At 45.5% G+C, this 19,169-nt stretch overlaps 1 protein-coding gene across 4 annotated transcripts in view; it reads right to left on the bottom strand.

Annotated features, from left to right (window-relative positions):
• Nucleotides 1-19,169, bottom strand: part of cuedc1b (CUE domain containing 1b) — a 171,188-nt gene that overhangs the window by 28,353 nt on the left and 123,666 nt on the right. For all 4 annotated transcript variants that reach the window (XM_068010503.1, XM_068010502.1, XM_068010505.1 and 1 more), the window contains one exon: nt 8,389-8,516. In XM_068010503.1, the coding sequence (XP_067866604.1) occupies nt 8,389-8,516 (128 nt within the window). The remainder of the gene's footprint in view (nt 1-8,388; nt 8,517-19,169) is intronic.

Genomic DNA, 19,169 nt, shown 5'->3' with positions numbered 1-19,169 from the left:
GGTGAACACACTTATCATTATGATAAGTGGCGCAGTGGTTAGCACCGCAGCCTTACAGCTCCAGCGACCCGGGTTCAATTCTGGGTACTGCCTGTGTGGAGTTTGCAAGTTCTCCCTGTGTCTGCGTGGGTTTCCTCCGGGTGCTCCGGTTTCCTCCCACAGCCTAAAGACTTGCAGGTTGATAGGTAAATTGGCCATTATAAATTGCCCCTAGTATAGGTAGGTGGTAGGGAAATATAGGGACAGGTGGGGATGTGGTAGGAATATGGGATTAGTGTAGGATTAGTATAAATGGGTGGTTGATGGTTGGCACAGAATCTGTGGGCTGAAGGGCCTGTTTCAGTGCTGTATCTCTAAACTAAACTAAACTAAACATAACTTGAGAGTAGCTTGAGAAAAGGCATAAACATAATTTATTTGATAAATGGGATTGGGCACCTGAACCATGAGAAAAGACTAAAGGTGCTACAAATGTATGCATTGGAACAAAGGCAGCTTAGAGGTGACCTTATTAAGATTAAGATCTTCAAGGGAATAGCCAGAAGCCCAAAATGACATTACCTTGATTATTACTAGGCGCTCGAGGGCAAAGGGACATGGATTCAAACTTAGAGGAGAAAATGTGAATAGGCAGTTAAGATCTACCTTCTTTGAGATGAGATGTAAACCCAGGTCCCATCTGCCCGGTCAGGTGGACTCCCATAGCATTATTTGAAGAAGTGCAGGAAAATTCACCTGGTGCCCTGAGGGCAACCTTCCTTCCTCAACCAACACCATCAAGACTGGTAAATTGGTCATTTATCTCATTGCTGTTTGTGGGAGTTTGCTGTGTGCAAATTAGCTCTACCACCTAGAAGAACAAGGGCAGCATGCACATGGGAACACCACAGCCTGAAAGCTCCCCTCCAAGCCACACACTGTCCTGACTTGGAACTATATCGCCGTTCCTTCACCGTCACTGGATCAAATTCCTGGAACTCCCTCCCTAACACACTCCTAGAACCCCAGCAGTTCACGAAGGCAGCTCACCACCACCTTCTCAAGGGCAATTAGGGATGGGCAATAAATGCTGGCCTAGCCAGTGACACCACTTCCCATGAATGAATTTGAAAAAAGCTGCTGCATTTGCCTACATTACAACAATGACTACATTCAAAACTACTCATTGGCTGTGAAGTACGTTGGGATCTCCTGAGGACATGAAAGGAGCTTTGAAAATGCAAGTCTTTCTTTTCCATGTAGAACAGCCTGGTCACGGAGGCCACGGATCTGGGCTGATATTACAGATATTCAGCGGATGATGCCAGCACTGGGTGAGGGAGCTAAAAAAAAAAAGGAACTGAAAGAAAAATAAAATTTACAAAACAAAACCATAAGAGCAAGCACTTTCTGTTACAGTTGGGTTGGCATCCTCCATCTATGAAAGATGACGGACATGCAGCAAACAATCCATTTAGGTGGGGTGTCTTCTTTTGGTGAACCTTTGCTGATGGCTGTGAAGGCCAATCCTTGAGAGGCAGGTTCTGCCACAAGTGCCGCATGTGAAGCTGCCAAGTGACTTTGTAAGTTGTTGTTTTTGACATTGGCGCTTGTTGCCAAGCTGCTGTAGTCACTGGTCATCATGGCAGTGCACACCAGTCCACAGGATGTGTCACCATTTCCCCCTTTTCGTCAGCCAGTGATGCCCAAGTGCAATAGTCGACATTTAGGGCCTTCATGTCACGCTTGCAAGCATCCTTGAAGTGGAGCTTTGGGCATGGGTATGCGACCGTGTCCGATCCACTGAAGCCACCTCTGTTTGATTAGTGCCAACACACTTGGGAGCTCTGCCTTTGAGAGGACTGCCAGATTTCTGATTTTATCCTGCCAGGATATACCCATAATGCCTTGCAGACAACGAAGATGGAAATTATTGAGTCTTTTCCTAGCAGCAGTAAGTCACCCATGTTTCACAGCCATACAGCAAGGTGCTGAGAACACAGGCATTATAAACCATCAGCTTGGTCCTAAGGGACAGCTTGGTGTTATCCCATGCGCATTTCGCGAATTGGCCAAAGGTGGTAGCTGCTTTCCCTATGTGTGTATGAAGCTCTGCATCAAGAGACAGATTGTCTGTCACCGTGGACCCAAAGTAGTAGAATTTGCTAACTGCTTCCAGTGGGATGTTATTTAGTGTGATCAGGAGCAGAGATGCAACACCTTGCCCCATGATCACTGTTTTCTTGACGCTTATAGCAAAGGAAAATAAGTTACAGGCACGGGACAGACAGCCCGTCTTTCTAGCTGAGTTTCTGTGTGAGTGACTAGCGCAGCATCATCAGCATAGAGGAGTTCTCTGATCAGGACACGATGTGTTTTTGTCTTCCCTTCAGCCTTGATAGATTGTAGAGCTTGCCATCTGACCTAGTGTGTAAGTAGACTCCTTCCATATCTGCAGGGAAGGTGAAGGTCAGGAGCAGAGAGAAGAAGATACCAAACACAGTGTGGGCTAGGACAGAACCCTGTTTCACTCCATTCTTCACTCCAAAACTGTCGGAAGCAGAGCCAAACTGTACAGTGTAGCGCATGTTGTCATGGAAGGAGATGAGACTGAGGAGCTTCAGTGGACAGCCAATTCTTCCCAAAATCTTGTAGAGCCCTGCTCTGATGGTGTCAAATGCCTTAGTGCGATCTACAAAAGTAAGGTAAAGGGGTACAACTCTGTTCCCTACACGTCTCCTGTAGCTGGTAAATGGAGTAAATCAAATCCACAGTAGATCTGCCAGCACAGAAACCGCACTGTGCTTCGAGGTACACTCTGCAAGTAAATGGAGTCTTTTAAGTATGACTCTAGCAAAGGCCTTCCCTGTGACACTAAGGCACAAGATGCCCCTGTAGTTTTTGCAGTCTCCTCTGTCGCCTTTGTTTTGTATAGTGTGATGATTTTGGCCTCACGCATCAGATGATAACTGCAGGGAGATGAGGCGCTCCGAGGTTGCTACTGGTGGCTCAACTGACTGTGTCAGCCAGTTGCTCACTGTGAAGCCTACACCATGCTCACTGTGATCTTCAGCACTCTTTCCATGCCAGTAGAAGGTGTAATGAGCCTCTCAAGTAGAACCTGTGTTGGCTAATCTGGTTTCTTGTAGAGCGGCAATGTTGACACCAAGCTTGTGTAGCTCATAGTCAATCAGGGCTGTCTTATGTACACTAGCTGTGGAGTGTAGGTAGTTATTTATTCCAGGATAAATTGTCCTCACCCTCCAGGTTTCAAGCCAAAAGATCTTTGTTTTTTGTTTCTTTGTTTGCTGCATAGCCTAGGCATGGTTTTAGGAGGGGCAGACTTGCCCAGCATCTGCACCCCCCTCTCAACCTGGTAGGCTGGTGTCCAGAGGAAAGATGGCTCCTGGGAGTAGCCCAATGAGGTGGATCTTCTACCCACCCTTGACATTCTCCCATGGCTCCAGGCATCCTTGGGATCACTGCAAGCTGATGGGATCCCCTAGCTCTGCCACAATGCCATGCCAGGCTCAGAGTCCCAGATTCACCTTCAGGATGAGGGGGAAAAAATAGCACCCAATGGATAGAGCAGATTTGTCCAACATAAGGCCCGTGGACCAAAATCCGGAATGCCATAGGTTTCTAGCCAACCCACCAATCCTGTGTGACTGACAGCGGGTTGCCTGGGCGGGGTGAGTGCTGATTGGCGGTTCGCAGCACAGGTGCACTGGAATCAGCCACCAGAGACAGAGACAGAGAGAGAGAGACAGAGAGAGAGCGAGAGCGAGAGCGAGCGACAGAGAGCGAGAGAGAGAGAGGGGGGAGGAGAGAGAGGGGTGGGGAGAGAGGGGTGGGGAGAGACAGAGAAAGGGGAGAGACAGAGAGAGACAGAGAAAGAGAGAGAGAGAGAGCGAGAGAGGAGAGAGCTGGCGGGGGGGGGGGGGGGGGTGGTGGTGGGGGGAGATAGAGAGGGGACAGAAGATCACTCCTGAAAGATGGACATCTATCTGGAATATCCACATCACTACATCAGCTGTGCTGGCAGACTTTGACTACTTGTGCATGCAAAAGCAATACCAGGTATCTCACTAAATCAGTGTCCAACACAGTGACGAGAAAGTAAGTTAAATGAAATTTAATAAATATAAATTTATTTAATGAATTTCAAGCTTGTTCACAGAAATGCACATTTTTTGTTTGATTAATAGTAAGATAAATTTGTCATGTCTTTATCTTGCCAAAATATGCTCACTGGCCCCCTATGTAGGCCAAAAATTGTAATGTGGCCCCTCACGCAAAAAGGTTGGACACCCCTGGGATAGGGCAATACAACAGTTAGAGATGCAGCCACATGATATTTAATCACTGCACTAACAGTTTAGTAGCCTGAGGTTCAGGTCTGCTGTGAAACTTGACCTTATTTTACAAGGGGTGTTTAAATATTGTTTCTGTTTCCATGCCCTCAGAACCCATTACCCACATAGTTAGATTTAGACAGCTAGATTCATACAGCATCTTGTAAAACTGATGAGACAATTATTCCTCCTGAAGGTTTGTGGTGATACTGAAACTGAAAGTAATTACATTTCACAAGACCTCTGGAGGGTTTAAAGGATAAATATATAAAAAATAAACTGTCTTGTTTAAAAAGATCAAGCATAGTTGCTCTTACAACTAGTGAGAGGCAGATCGTTTAGCAAAAGATGCTACTTCTGATCACTGTCTACTGAATCCTTTTGGAAAATGAGTGTCTGGACATGGAATGGAGACCGGATCCTCCCAGCACCCACTGTTAAATCATTTGTTGCCACACACTGTCTAGGCTCACACATGAAGAATTTCTCCCAATTGGAATACTGTCGAATGCTCAAGGTGATGCCCTCTGCAAACACATGGCAGTGAGGAAAGAGAGGAATCTTCTGCCATGGGTCTTTGGGGCTGAAGTGGTCAGATTGGCGATGTAGATCCTAATACGGATACTGTGGTTATGGTACGAGATCATGAACCCAGATTGGCAATCTCGTACCAAAAGTTGGGAAGTCAAATCAAATCATGGCGAGTTGTGAATTGAATTCATTAAATCTGATAACTTGTGGGCTAGCATTAAAAAAAAGTCAAGAGCATAGTGGGTTGTCAACAAAACCCAACTGGTTCATTAATGTCCTTTAGAGAAGGGAACCTGCCCCTCGATGTGAACTGGCCAACATGTGACTCTAAAAAAATGTCACTCAGTTGTACCAACAATCGCTACACGAGGAGAGGGCCACCATTGTTTTCTCAGGAACACTAGGAATGAGCAATGAATGCCGCCTTGTTGTGTTGCCCATATCCCGAGAGCCAATTATCGTAATCATCCTTCGAATGGCATGGGACTTAGGGGATCCGAGATTGGAATTGAGGCAAAACTATAAAATTAAAACAAATACTGCCATGCAATATCCTTACGCTTGCGCATCACAGATTTTCCAACTGTGGCTCATGGGCCAGATTGGGTCAGGACGTGGATCCAGAAGTTATTATAGTTCCTGCTCTGTCAAGGACCACGCATAATGTACAGTGCAAGCAGTGTCTCGAGATGTCTGTAATCCATATTCGTCTGAATTTACTGACTTACTGTTATGTTGCTTCCGTCACTACTTACTAATGAAGAACATCCTCTGTCGTGATAGCAGTGGTGAGAGCTGACACTGTCTATTATATCGGACTGGGTGTATTCTAATTTTTCTTTATACTCGTTCTTGGGATGTGGGCATCACCGGCAAGACTGGGAATTATTGCCCATTTGTGATAATTGGTAATGGGCCTTCTTCTTGCAGTTTGACACAACCGAATGGCTTGCTAGGACATTTTAGAGGTTGAATGAGAGTCAACCACACTGCTATGGGTCTAGAGTCACATGTAGGCCAGACCAGGTAAGGACGGCAGATTTCCTTTCCTAAACGGCACTCGTGAAACGAATGGGATTTTTACAACAATCCAGTAGTTACATGATCACCATTACAGAGACTAGCTTTTTATTCCAGATTTATTTAATTAACTGAATTTAAATTCCCCAGCTACCATGGTGGGATTTGAACTCATGTCTCTGCATCATTTGTCCAGCCCTCTGGATTAGTCCAGGAACACAATCACTCTGCTACCATATAGGCCAGAACAGCTAAGGACAGCAAATTTCCTTCCCTAAAGGACATTTGCAGAGGGTCCCCCACATACAAAAGTTTGTAAGCCTCTGTAGTATATCCAACTGATAAGTCCCACCATGCTACATTCACTTTCAAACTACCCACTTGATATCCTAAGTAGGTCCATCACCCTCTTGGTATTTCCAAAGGTCATCCAAGGAAGAACGTCAATCTGCCACTGTACTCAGCGTCTAACAGCCCAACCCTTTCCCGTGTGTCCATGTGCGTCTAACAGCACATAGATAGCACTAAAGCACTGAACTGTAGTAAGCTGACTAAAACAATGGATTACAGGGTCAAGGGACACTCTTAAGACCAACGTAGCGTCTTATCCTGAATTATTTGCTTCAGACAACGCTTCTCAGCCTTGCAATATTGCGGGAATACCCATCACCTCAAAGTTTGCTCCTCTGCTAGAAAAAACAGGGCGAATTCAAAGAAATGACAGGATACTTCAGTAGGTGTTGGCTATCAGCTACTGTCTGCTGCTAGAGATGAGCCAAGCTGAAGGGAAAGTGACCTCCCTGTTCACCTAATGTAGAGAGAGGGAGTTGTATAGCCTGGCTCGGGTATAGACTTAAAACCCACCCTGGGCCCGACCCGATAACATCCAACGTGAACCCGACCCGGGCCCGAGATCTATAATTTTTTTAAATGCCCGACCCAACCCAAAAATAACAAACATTATTGAAATAGAAAAAAAATAGTAGATTAAAACGAAAACAAAACGAAACAAAACAGTACAATCCAGTCCGACCCGAGCCCGAATGCTGGATGCAGAATACACACCTGACCCGAACCCGACACATGCAGTCGGGTTCGGGTCAGGTAGCCAGGCTTTAGGGAGCTGTTACAAAAACAAGAAGTGCTGGGTTTTTTTCACTCAGCAGATCTGGCAGCATCTGTGGAAAGAGAAGCAGAGTTAACGTTTCGGGTCAGTGACCCTTCTTCGGAACTGACAAATATTAGAAAAGTCACAGATTATAAGCAAGTGAGGTGGGGGTGGGGCAAGAGATAACAAAGGAGAAGGTGCAGATTGGACCAGGCCACATATCTGACCAACAGGTCACGGAGCAAAGGCAAACAATATGTTAATGGTGTGTTGAAAGACAAAGCATTAGTACAGATTAGGTGTGAATACACTGAATATTGAACAGCAGCAAGTGCAAACCTGAAAAAAACCCTGAAAACAAACAGTGGGTAAGCAAACTGAACAAACTAAGATGAAATGAAATAAATGCAAAAAAAGATAGTAAAAAAGAATGTAAAAAAAAAGGAAGAAAAAATAACTAAAAATGAAAGTAAAATGGGGGGCTGTCATGCTCTGAAATTATTGAACTCAATGTTCAGTCCGGCAGGCTGTAGTGTGCCTAATCGGTAGATGAGATGCTGTTCCTCGAGCTTGCGTTGATGTTCACTGGAACACTGCAGCAATCCCAGGACAGAGATGTGAGCATGAGAGCAGGGGGGAGTGTTGAAATGGCAAGCAACCGGAAGCTCAGGGTCCTGCTTGCGGACTGAGCGGAGATGTTCCGCAAAGCGGTCACCCAGTCTGCGCTTGGTCTCCCCAATGTAGAGGAGACCACACTGTGAGCAGCGAATACAGTATACTACATTGAAAGAAGTACAAGTAAATCGCTGCTTCCATAGTAAATTCTGTACTAATGCTTTGTCTTTCAACACACCATTAACATATTGTTTGCCTTTGCTCCGTGATCTTTTGGTCAGCTATGTGGCCTGGTCCAATCTGCACCTTCTCCTTTGTTATCTCTTGCCCCACCCCCACCTCACTTGCTTATAATCTGTGACTTTTCTAATATTTGTCAGTTCCGAAGAAGGGTCACTGACCCGAAACGTTAACTCTGCTTCTCTTTCCACAGATGCTGCCAGACCTGCTGAGTGAAAAACCAGCATTTCTTGTTTTTGTTTCAGATTTCCAGCATCCGCAGTATTTTGCTTTTATTTTAGGGAGCTGTTCTTTAGTAAAGGACAGATTACTTAATCCAGTGTAATTTAAGATCTGATGCTAACTATGGTATCATTGGCAAATGGTGTAATGTCTCTCCAAATCCAGGAGGTGGCCTTGGTGTGACTCTGGTGTTGACTGAAAGGCAGTGCAAATGGATGTTGGACCATGCTTACTGATCCAAGCTGGAAAGTGTGATCTGCACGAGCCCGAACAATAAGTAAAGCAAGAGTGGCTGTTGACTGCAGTCGTGGTGCTTACCGTCGAGGTGGCAGGGGAGGGACATGCGGATAACTCCGGTCGAATACGTGCATGTCGTAGGCAGGAGGAGAGTACACCGGGGGTGGTTCTTCATCGGAACTGTCCGGCTCCAGCGTCCTCTCCAAAATCTGAATGGGGGAGGGGAGGGGAAGAAGAAAATAAAAGTTAAAACTGCGTAAGATTTTACCAGACTGGATCCTTTTCTCCCAACTTTAAAACTTACGCTGCGACGTTGCAAAGGGTCTTCAGCCGCAATCTGAAAATATCTTGGTTAAAGGGACATTCTTCAGAAATAAAAGGGGTTTGGCCGTTTTCTTTTTTGTTTGATGAGGGAGAAGAGCCATGCATCATTGTCATCATGAGAACACCACATCACTGGATAAATATGAATGAAGGAAGCCATTCGATCCACCTTGATCTTGCCCATCTTACAGTTAGCCACTTCCATCACGACATTCCCCCATTATTCAGGTCAGGGACGTCCAAGCTGCTGGCTTTCTGGGCCACATTGATACACAACATGTAGCCTCAGGGGTCACAAATCCATTTACCCATTAACTTGCTTTTATCGCAACTTATAGATACTAACGGGCCTTATGAACACAGAACGGGAGTGAGCCCCCAAAGCCAGTTCTGCTATTCAGAACATTCAGCTATTTGGCTCACCACCACCTTCTCAAGGGCAATTAGGGATGAGCAGTAAATGCTGGCCTAGGCAGTGATGCTCATATCCCAAGAATAAATTGAAAAAAAACTCAAATCATAGCCGAACTGTAAATCAACTCCATTTACTCACCGTTGTTCCATATCCCTTGATATCCTTACCCAACAAAAAATCTATTGATCTCTGAAATTTGTAATTGACCCAGCATCCATAACTTTTGGGGAGAAAGTTCCAAAATTTCACTACCCCATTGTGTGAAAGAGTGCTTTCTGATTTCACTCCGAACATGACCTGGCTCTCATTTTAAGTTTGTTCAGGCTCTCCCCCAGCAGAGGAAATTGTTTCTCTGTGTGTATCCTACTGAATCCTCCAATCAGTTTAAACACAATTAGATCACCCCTCATCTTTCTATATTAAAGCAAAAACAATATAGGTTTGTGCAGCCTGTCCTCCTAATTGAACCCTTTAAGCCCCGGTATTATTCTGGTGAATATGCGCTGTACTTCCTCCAAGCCTGAGTGTGTGGTGCCCAAAACTGAACACAGTGTTCAAGCTGGCGTTTGACCGAGACGCTACACCTGAAGCAGCATTTTCTCCCCATCGATTCCAGACCTCTTGAGACAAAAGCCAACATTCATCCAGCCTTTCTGATTACTTTTAGTCCCTGTGCACTAGCTTTCAGTGATTTGAATACACAGGCATCTAAATTTCTTTGCTCTACCACAGTTTGTCATCAGAAAATATTCCGATTTGTCATTCTTGAATGGCCTCACACTTCCCAATATTAAATTGCAGCTGCTATAGATTTTCCCACCCACTTAAGCCTGTCTATGTGTCTTTGCAACTTTCTGCTCCAATCTACAGAACTTACGATGCCTGTGTCCACTCCTGGGAAAAAAAAGTCTCACTTAAACTGCACTTTCAAAATCCTAACTCTCTAGCCTTTGGCCCTCCATTCACTACAACCTTTCTGCAGCTACCAATCTCCTCAACCACATCCTTATCTCCACCTCTGATGCCCTAAACCTCATTAAAACCATTTCTCTCTCTCACCCTGGCTGTTCTCCTGGTACGGCCCTCATCTCCGCTGCCTTAAGTCCAAGGGATGAAGACTTGAACTGATATGGCGGACGGCTGGTTAGCCTTTCACCGTCAGATCTGGTAGGAACACATCAACCATTATTGGGCCCTCCTCTCATCTACGAAAACTGTTCGCTACTCCAGGATTATCCTCAAATGGAATGATAACTTTCAGCATCTTTTCTCTACTGCAAACCGCATTCTTAAACCCTCTAACCCCCTTCTCCCGTCTCTTCCACCCTCACCTCCAACAATGAGTGCGAGGAGCTCATTGAGTTATTTGTCACTAAGATTGGGACCATCCAATCAGCTGCCTCTGCTGCTTCCCTTCCTTCCCCTAGTCCATCAGGGCAAATGTCCTCTAAAGGTTCTCAAGTTTCTTTCCTACCTCCCCTCACGCCCTCTCCAAGCACATCCTTGTTCATGAGACCCACCTCCTGCACCCTTGATCTTATTGTTCTCAATTATTTTTTAGGCCAGCATTATTGTTCATCCCTAATTGCCCTTGAGAAAGTGGTGGTGAGCTGCCTTCTTGAACGGCTGCAGTCCATTTGGGGTAGGTACACCCACAGTGCGGTTAGGAAGGGAGTTCCAGGATTTTGACCCAGCGACAGTGAAGGAACGGCGATATAGTTCCAAGTCAGGATGGTGTGTGGCTTGGAGGGGAACTTGCAGTGGTGTTCCCATGCATCTGCTGCCCTTGTCCTTCTAGTTGGTAGAGGTCGCGGGTTTGGAAGGTGCTGTCAAAGGAGCCTTGGTGAGTTGCTGCAGTGTGTCTTGTAGATGGTACACACTGCTGCCACTGTGCGTGGGTGGTGAAGGGAGTGAATGTTGAAGGTGGTAGATGGGGTACCAATCAAGCTGGCTGCTCCGTCCTGGATGGTGTTGAGCTTCTTGAGTGTTATTGTTAATGGAGCTGCAGCCATCCAGGCAAGTGGAGAGTTTTCCATCACACTCCTGACTTGTGCTTTGTAATTGGTGGACAGGCATTGGGGAGACAGGAGGTGAGTTACTCGCTGCAGAATTCCCAGCCTCTGACCTGCTCTTGTAGCCACAGTATTTATGTGGCTGATCCAGTTCAGTTTCCGGTCAATGGTAACCCCTAGTTTAGTTTAGAGATACAGCACTGAAACAGGCCCTTCGGCCCACCGAGTCTGTGCCGACCAACAACCACCCATTTATACTAATCCTACACTAATTCTATATTCCTACCACATCCCCACCTGTCCTATATTCCCCTACCACCTACCTATACTAGGGGCAATTTATAATGGCCAATTTACCTATCAACCTGCAAGTCTTTTGGCATGTGGGAGGAAACCGGAGCACCCGGAGGAAACCCACGCAGACACAGGGAGAACTTGCAAACTCCACACAGGCAGTACCCAGAATTGAACCCGGGTCGCTGGAGCTGTGAGGCTGCGATGCTAACCACTGCGCCACTGTGCCGCCCCAATGTTGATAGTGGGGGATTCGGCAATGATAATGCCATTGAACATCAAGGAAAGATGGTTAGATTCTCTCTTGTTTGAGATGGTCATTGCCTTGCACTTGTGTGGCTCGAATGTTACTTGCCACTTATCAGCCCAAGCCTGGACGTTGTCTAGGTCTTGCTGCATATGGACATGGGCAGCTTCAGTATCCGAGGAGTCGCGAATGGGACTGAACATTGTGCAATCATCAGTGAACATCCCCACTTCTGACCTTATGATTGAAGGAAGGTCATTAATGAAGCAGCTGAAGATGTTTGGGCCTCGGACACTACCCTGAGGAACTCCTGCAGTGATGTGCTGGGACTGAGATGATTGACCTCCAACAACCACAACCATCTTCCTTTGTGCTAGGTATGACTCCAATCAGCAGAGAGTTTTCCCCCTGATTCCCATTGACTCCAGTTTTGCTAGGGCTCCTTGATGCCATACTCGGTCAAATGCTGCCTTGATGTCAAGGGCAGTCACTCTCACCTCACTCTGGAATTCAGCTCTTCTGTCCATGTTTGGACCAAGGCTGTAACGAGGCCAGAAGCTAAGTGGCCCTGGCGGAACCCAAACTGAGCATCAGTGAGCAGGTTATTAATGAACAAGTGCCACTTGATAGCATTGTTTGCGACCCTTTCCACCACTTTGCCGCTGAAAGAGAGTAGACTGATCGGGCGGTAATTGGTCGGGTTGGATTTGCCCTGCTTTTTGTGTCTAGGACATACCTAGGCAATTTTCCACATTGCCGGGTAGATACCAGTGTTGTAGCTGTACTGGAACAGCTTGACTAGGGGCGCGGCTAGTTCTGGAGCACGTCTTTAGTACTATTGTCGGAATGTTGTCAGGGCCCATAGCCTTTGCAGTATCCAGCGCCTTCAGCCATTTCTTGATGTCACATGAAGCGAACTGAACTGGCTGTGATGCTGGGGATCTCAGGAAGAGGCCGAGATGGATCATCCATTCGGCACCTCTGGCTGAAGACGGTTGCAAGTGATTCAGCCTTATTTTTTGCACTGATGCATTGGGCTCCCCCATCATTCGGGATAGGGATATTTGTGGAGTCTCCTCCTCCTGTCAGTTGTTTAATTGTCCACCACCATTCACAACTGGATGTGGCAGGATTGCTGAGCTTAGATATGATTTGTTGGTTGTGGGATTGCTTAGCCCCAGTTCTCTCTTCTCAGTTACATCAGATCTGCTGTAATAACCCCTCCCCCCCCAAACCAACCATGAACCCTCTGTCCTTACAAACTACCACCCCATCTCCAAACCCCCTTTACTCTCCAAAGTTCTCAAACAGGCTGCTAATTCCCAAATCCATGACCATTTTTCCTGGAACTCAATGTTTGAATCCCTCCAATCAGGTTTCTGCTCCACCACAGACCTGAAACGGCACTTTTCAAAGCCTGTCTGACTGCGACTGTGATAATTGAACTCTCCTCATCCTTCTCGACCAGTCTGCAGCCTTTGACATGATTAACCGCGCTATCCTACTCCAACGTTCTCCATCATCCAGCTGAGTGGGACTGAACTCCTTAGCGGAGGGGTCAATAACCAGGGGGCATAGATTTAAGGTAAGGGGCAGGAGGTTCAGAGGGGATTTGAGGAAAGGTTTTTTCACCCAGAGGGTGGTTGGAATCTGGAACGCACTGCCTGAAGAGGTGGTAGACGCAGGAACCCTCACAACATTTATGAAGTATTTAGATGAGCACTTGAAACGCCATAGCATACAAGGCTACAGGCCAAGTGCCGGAAAATGGGATTAGAACAGTTAGGTGCTTGATGGCTGGTACAGACACGATGGGCCGAAGGGCCTGTTTCAGTGCTGTATAACTCTATGATTCTCTGAGGTCCAATTCTTATCTATCCACTCGTAGCCAATCAGCTGCAATGGCTTCTCTTCCCTCTCCTGTACCATTACCTCTGGTGTTCCCCTCCTATTTCTCATCTTAAGCCTCAACTCAACTTTTTACAATTTATATAAATGACTTAGATGAAGGGACCGATGGTATGGTTGCTAAATTTGCTGAATGCACAAAGATAGGTAGGAAACCAGGTTGTGAAAAGGACATAAGGAGGCTACAAAGGGATATAGTTAGGTTAAGTGAGTGGGCAAAGATCTGGGAGATGGAGTATAATGTGGGAAAATGTGAAATTGTCCATTTTGGCAGGAAGAATAAAAAAGAAGCATATTATCTAAATGGTGAGAGTTTGCAGAACTCTGAGATGCAGAGGGATCTGGGTGTCCTAGTGCATGAATCGCAAAAGGTTAGTATGCAGGTATAGCACGTAATTAGGGAAGCTAATAGAATGTTATCATTTATCGCGAGGGGAATTGAATACAAAAGTAGGGAGGTTATGCTTCAGCTATACAGGACATTGCTGAGACCACATCTGGAGTACAGTGTACAGTATTGGTCTCCTTATTTAAGGAGGAATATAAATGCGTTGGAAGCTGTACAGAGAAGGTTTTCTAGACTGATACCTGGAATGGGCGGGCTGTCTTACGAGGGAAGATTGGACAGGCTAGGTTTGTATTGGCTGGAGTTTAGAAGAGTAAGAGGCGACTTGATTGAAACATATAAGATCCTGAGGGACCATGTCAGGGTGGATGTGGAAAGGATGTTTCCCCTTGTGGGAGAATCTAGAACTAGGGGTCACAGTTTAAAAATAAGGGGTCACCCATTTAAGACAGAGATGAGGAGAAATCTTTTCTCTGAGGGCTGTGAGTCTTTGAAACTCCATGCCTCAAATGGAAACTCCATGGAAGCAGAGTCTTTGAATATGTTTAAGGCAGAGGTAAATAGATTCTTGATAAGCAAGGGGGTGAAAGGTTATCGGGGGTAGGTGGTAATGTGGAGAAATCAGTTCAGTTATGAACTTATTGAATGGCGGAGCAGGCTCGAGGGGCCAAGTGGCCTACTCCTGCTCCTAATTCGTATGTTCATCTACATCCTGCCTCTCAGCGACATCATCTGAAAACAGAGTGTCCATTTCCACCTGTATGCTGACAACACCCAACTCTATCTCAACTATACCTCTTCTCAACCCCTCCAACTGTCTCTAAATTATCAGACTGCTTGCCTGACATCCAGTACTGGACAAGCAACAATTTATTCCACTTAAATGTTGTGAAGACCGAAGCCATTATCTTTGGTCCCCATCCCAAACTTAGTTTCCTAGCTACCGATTCCAACCTTCCCCCTGGCAACCGTCTGAATGTGAACAAGACTGTTTGCAACCTTAGTGCCATATTTGACCCCTAGCTGAGCTTCTGATCACTTATCCACACCACCTCTAAGACCGCCTATTTCCATCTCCTTAATATGGTCAACTCCACATCTGCTGCTGAAACCCTCATCCATGACTACTACCTCTAGGCTTGATGATTCCAACACATTCCTGCCCAGCCTCCCATGTTCTACCATCCATAAAACATGAGGTCATCCAAACTCTGCTGCTCGTGTCCTAACTCACACCAAGTTCCATTCCCCTGTCACCCCTCCGCTCACTGATCTACATTGGCTCCCCGTCAAGCAATATCTTGATTTTAAAATTCTCATCCTTGTTTTCAAATCCTTCCATGGCCTCGCCCTTTCCTATCTCTGTAATCTCTTCCAGTCCTGCAATGCTCCGAGATCTCTGTGCTCCTCCAACTCTGACCTCTTGAGCATCCCCAATTTTAATTGCTCCACCATTGGTGGCTGTGCCTTCAGCTGCCTGGGCCCTAACCTCTTGAATTCTCTCCCTGAACCCCTTCGTCTCTCTACCTTGCTTTCCTCTTTTAATCCCTTCGCCTCTCTACCTCGCTGTCCTCTTTTAACCCCTTCGCCTCTCTACCTCGCTTTCCTCTTTTAAGATGCCCCTTAAAGCATCTCTCTTTGACCAAGCTTTGAGTCATCTGACCCAAGATCTACTTAAGTGGACTGGTATCAAATTTTGTTTGGTAACACTCCCATGAAGCACCTTGATATGTTTTATTACATTAAAAGGTGTTATATAAATACAAGTTGTTGTTGCATTCTGAGGGAGTGCTGCCATTGTCGGAGACACTGTCTTTCAGATGAGATGTTAAACTGAGGCCCTGTCACTTGCTCAATTGCACATTAGAGTCACCAAGGCGCTATCTGAAAAAGAATAGAGTCTCCTCCTGGTATTCTGGCCAGTACTCTTCTTTCAAACACCATGAAAATATCAATCAGTTGGTCACTGATCTTGGTGCACTTTGTGGAACCTTACTATGTGCAGAATGGCGACATAGCAACTGTTACTGTACTTCAAAATAATTGTATGTGAAGTGTTTTGGGGAATACTGGTGGACTTGCTAAGGCGCTGTGCACAAATTGACTGCTGCGTTTCCTACATTACAACAGTGACTGAACTTCAAAAGTACTTTATTGGCTGTAAAGTGCTTTGGGACATCCTGGGGCTGTGAAAGGTGCTAAATGAATGTAAGTCTTTCCTTCTTTATATAATTGCAAGTTTCTTCCTACAGCAGAATGATCTCAAATTATTTTTGGTTTGTTACAGTTTTGCTGTTCCCCAATTTTTCTTTCTTTTGCTCCATTTTTGAACTGGTCATTGGTTCATTATCTCATTACTGGCACTATTCCTTCTATCAACTGGCAAACACACACTGTCAGTTGTTTGATTGGGTCCGCTTTCAATTCTTTTTAAAGAAGGAATGTCTTACTTAAAAAGAAAACTTCTATTGTATCCTCTGTGCACTTTAAAGGACAATACTTATTCCTCTTTTTCTTTTAAGATTTACTAGATGTAAACCACAGAGGGCACTAAGACCATGTGGAAACAAATACAAAGAGTCACTCCTAGGCCCCAGTTCCAGCCTGAGCCTTCTTCGGTTTAGTGAATAACTTCCCTGATTTCTTAAAGTGACAGGATGAGGGAGAGGGCGATCACAAATCATATAAAATGGGGAGGGGGGTGTAGAGAGAGGATGAGGGACACCTCAAGAGAAAACTCTCTTTTCGGGCCTGGATGTGCAAAAAAGCTTTGAGGTCCTGCCGCTCCTACAGGATAGCAGCACAGTTGTGAAGCTGGAAGTTACATTGACTGCTCTGCGATACTGGCAGAAACTCGCTCTTTTAAAGATGCCTTGGGACAGCTTCAAAAGTATGGTTGTCTTATGCAATTCTTCAAATGGAGATTATGCGATTGAAGCTCTTCCAAAACCCGTACTATAGAGATCACGAGGGAGAGGAGGCCTCACATTCTGTCGTCACTTTTGGTAATCCAAGACAGGTGCTTTGTTTTGTTTGTCCACGAGGAATTTCTTTAATGCACAGAAGAAATTCTTGGCACCCTACGTGCTATTTAAGCAGAGAATCTCATTATCTGTTTCATTTCCTCCTGGAGGTGCTGCATATTGCTGGAGTTTCGTTCAATGGGCACGAGTTCATGCATGTGAGTTTAGACAGTGAATGGTGGCAGGCCATTCAGCCACGAAAGGCATCACAGCTTCATCTCAGCCGACAACCATCGCAGCACAGATTGGAAAGCAATGTTCTGGCCTGTATGGCTCAGTATTGCACGGGCTAGCACCTTTAACAGCTGAGACATTGAAGGAGTACTCAGGAAGCTGCTAGGCCGTTTTAGACCCTCCAGACAGATTAATCTACCACCTGCAGTCATTTGTGCTTCTCCTGCAGAAGTACAGCCAAGAACAAACATTGACACAGGCAAGAACAGAGGGAGGGGAGCTGGAGTGAGGTGGAATTCCCTTCAATTTTACTTAAAACAAATGCTCTGCTTATATTTAAATAGAATTACAATGTTTATAACAATGGGCACTAAGTATTTTTGATGAGGAATCCAACACAACTGTGTCCCTTTTCTAACAAATTTTCCCCAACAACACATCTTTTTGCAAGGGATCAGGGGTCTTAGCAATTAAAGTCCATGCATGGCAATAGTGGACCCAACTGGAACCACAGGGTTGTTGGCTAGTTACATTAAAATATTACTTTTGGCCTACACACAGATGAATATTGATCAACCCTACTGTGCCTTCCTCAATCCCTATGGCCCATGTTTGGCAACATTTGCAGTTATTGAGGTTCTCTGGTCAATAATGATTAACCCTTAACTGTTGAAGTAGCATCATACAGAATTATCATTCAGCATTGTTTTTGTGATGTGAGCAACACTGGCAAAGCTACATTCATTGCCCACCCCTATTTGCCCTTGAGGAGGTGGCGGTGGGCTTTCTCCTTGAACCGCTGCAGTCCGTGTGCTTATGGTGTTTCCACAATGATGTTAGGTGGGGAATTCCAGGATATTGGCCCAGGAATGATGAAGCAAAGGTGAAAAATGGAGTCAGGATGGTGGGTGACCTGGAGGGAAATTTGCGAGGTGATGGTCTTATCCTTTTCGGTGGTGGATGTTGTAGGGGAGAGGGATGCAAATGCCATGAGTTACTGCGGATGAGTGAAGTTAAATGCTGGGGATATACTGGTGCCCCAATATTAACTTTCACGGAGAAGTTGTTCCCCCTAAGTTGGTGCCTATGCAGGGAAATATCTTGTGGTGCTTGGGAGAGACGGAAGGGCCTATGCATACTGCCCATTTCCCTCAGCACATGTGTCGACTTACAACCACCAGTCCACCAAACCAAGGAGGGTCACAGGAACATGGGAATTGCGAGCTGAAAGATGACCAATGTTCACCTAGTTTGCTTCATATCATCCCGGGTACAGTAGTTAGGCACATTGATAATGGAATTTTTAGATAATCACAGCAATCATTCTTCATCAATTAGTACACAACCAACCCAGGCATGCTGCACGGAGAAGCACAGTGGTGGAGAGCTTTCAACAACAACGTGCATTTATATAGCACTTTTAATACAATTTGACACTGAGCCACATAAGGTGATATTAGTGCAGACGACCAAAAACTTTTGGGAGGGAATTCCAGAGCTTAGGGTTTGGCAACTAAAAGTACAGCCGCCAACGGCGGAGCCATTAAAATTGGGGATGCTCAAGAGGTTAGAATTGGAGCAGTGCAGCTATATTGGAGGGTAGTACAGAGATAGGCAATGGAAGGATTTGAAAACAAGGATGAGAATTCTAAAATTGAGGTCTTGCGTAACCAGGAGCCAGTATACGTCAGCGAGCGCAAGGGGGATGGGCAAACGGGTTTAAATGGGAGGTTTTGTCCCAAGTCTGCTACAGGTAAACAGGTCCTGTCTCAAATTACTCACATACTATATCCCAAGATGTTACCTCCCTGGTATGAGGAAGCCAGAGATAAAGAATCTTGTTATCTGAAGGAATCAATAACAAAAATTATATCGCCAACAACACGGGGAGTTTACACCTTTTTAGACATTTTGTAGAGGTACCTTCCACTGTTCAGTTACACACTGACTTGAAGGTATTAAGGAAACCTCTGATTCAATATCATCAGTACCAAATCATGGGACAGGACGTCAGAAATGCCCCATCTATCAATATTGGCGACCACACTCTGGAAGTGGTTCAAGAGTTCACCTACCAAGGCTCAACCAGTAACCTGTCTCTCGATGCAGAATTAAACAA

The sequence above is a fragment of the Heterodontus francisci genome, chromosome 30, assembly GCF_036365525.1.
Source record: "Heterodontus francisci isolate sHetFra1 chromosome 30, sHetFra1.hap1, whole genome shotgun sequence".
NCBI classification, from domain to species: domain Eukaryota; kingdom Metazoa; phylum Chordata; class Chondrichthyes; order Heterodontiformes; family Heterodontidae; genus Heterodontus; species Heterodontus francisci.
This window is presented reverse-complemented; position numbering and strand designations above follow the sequence as displayed.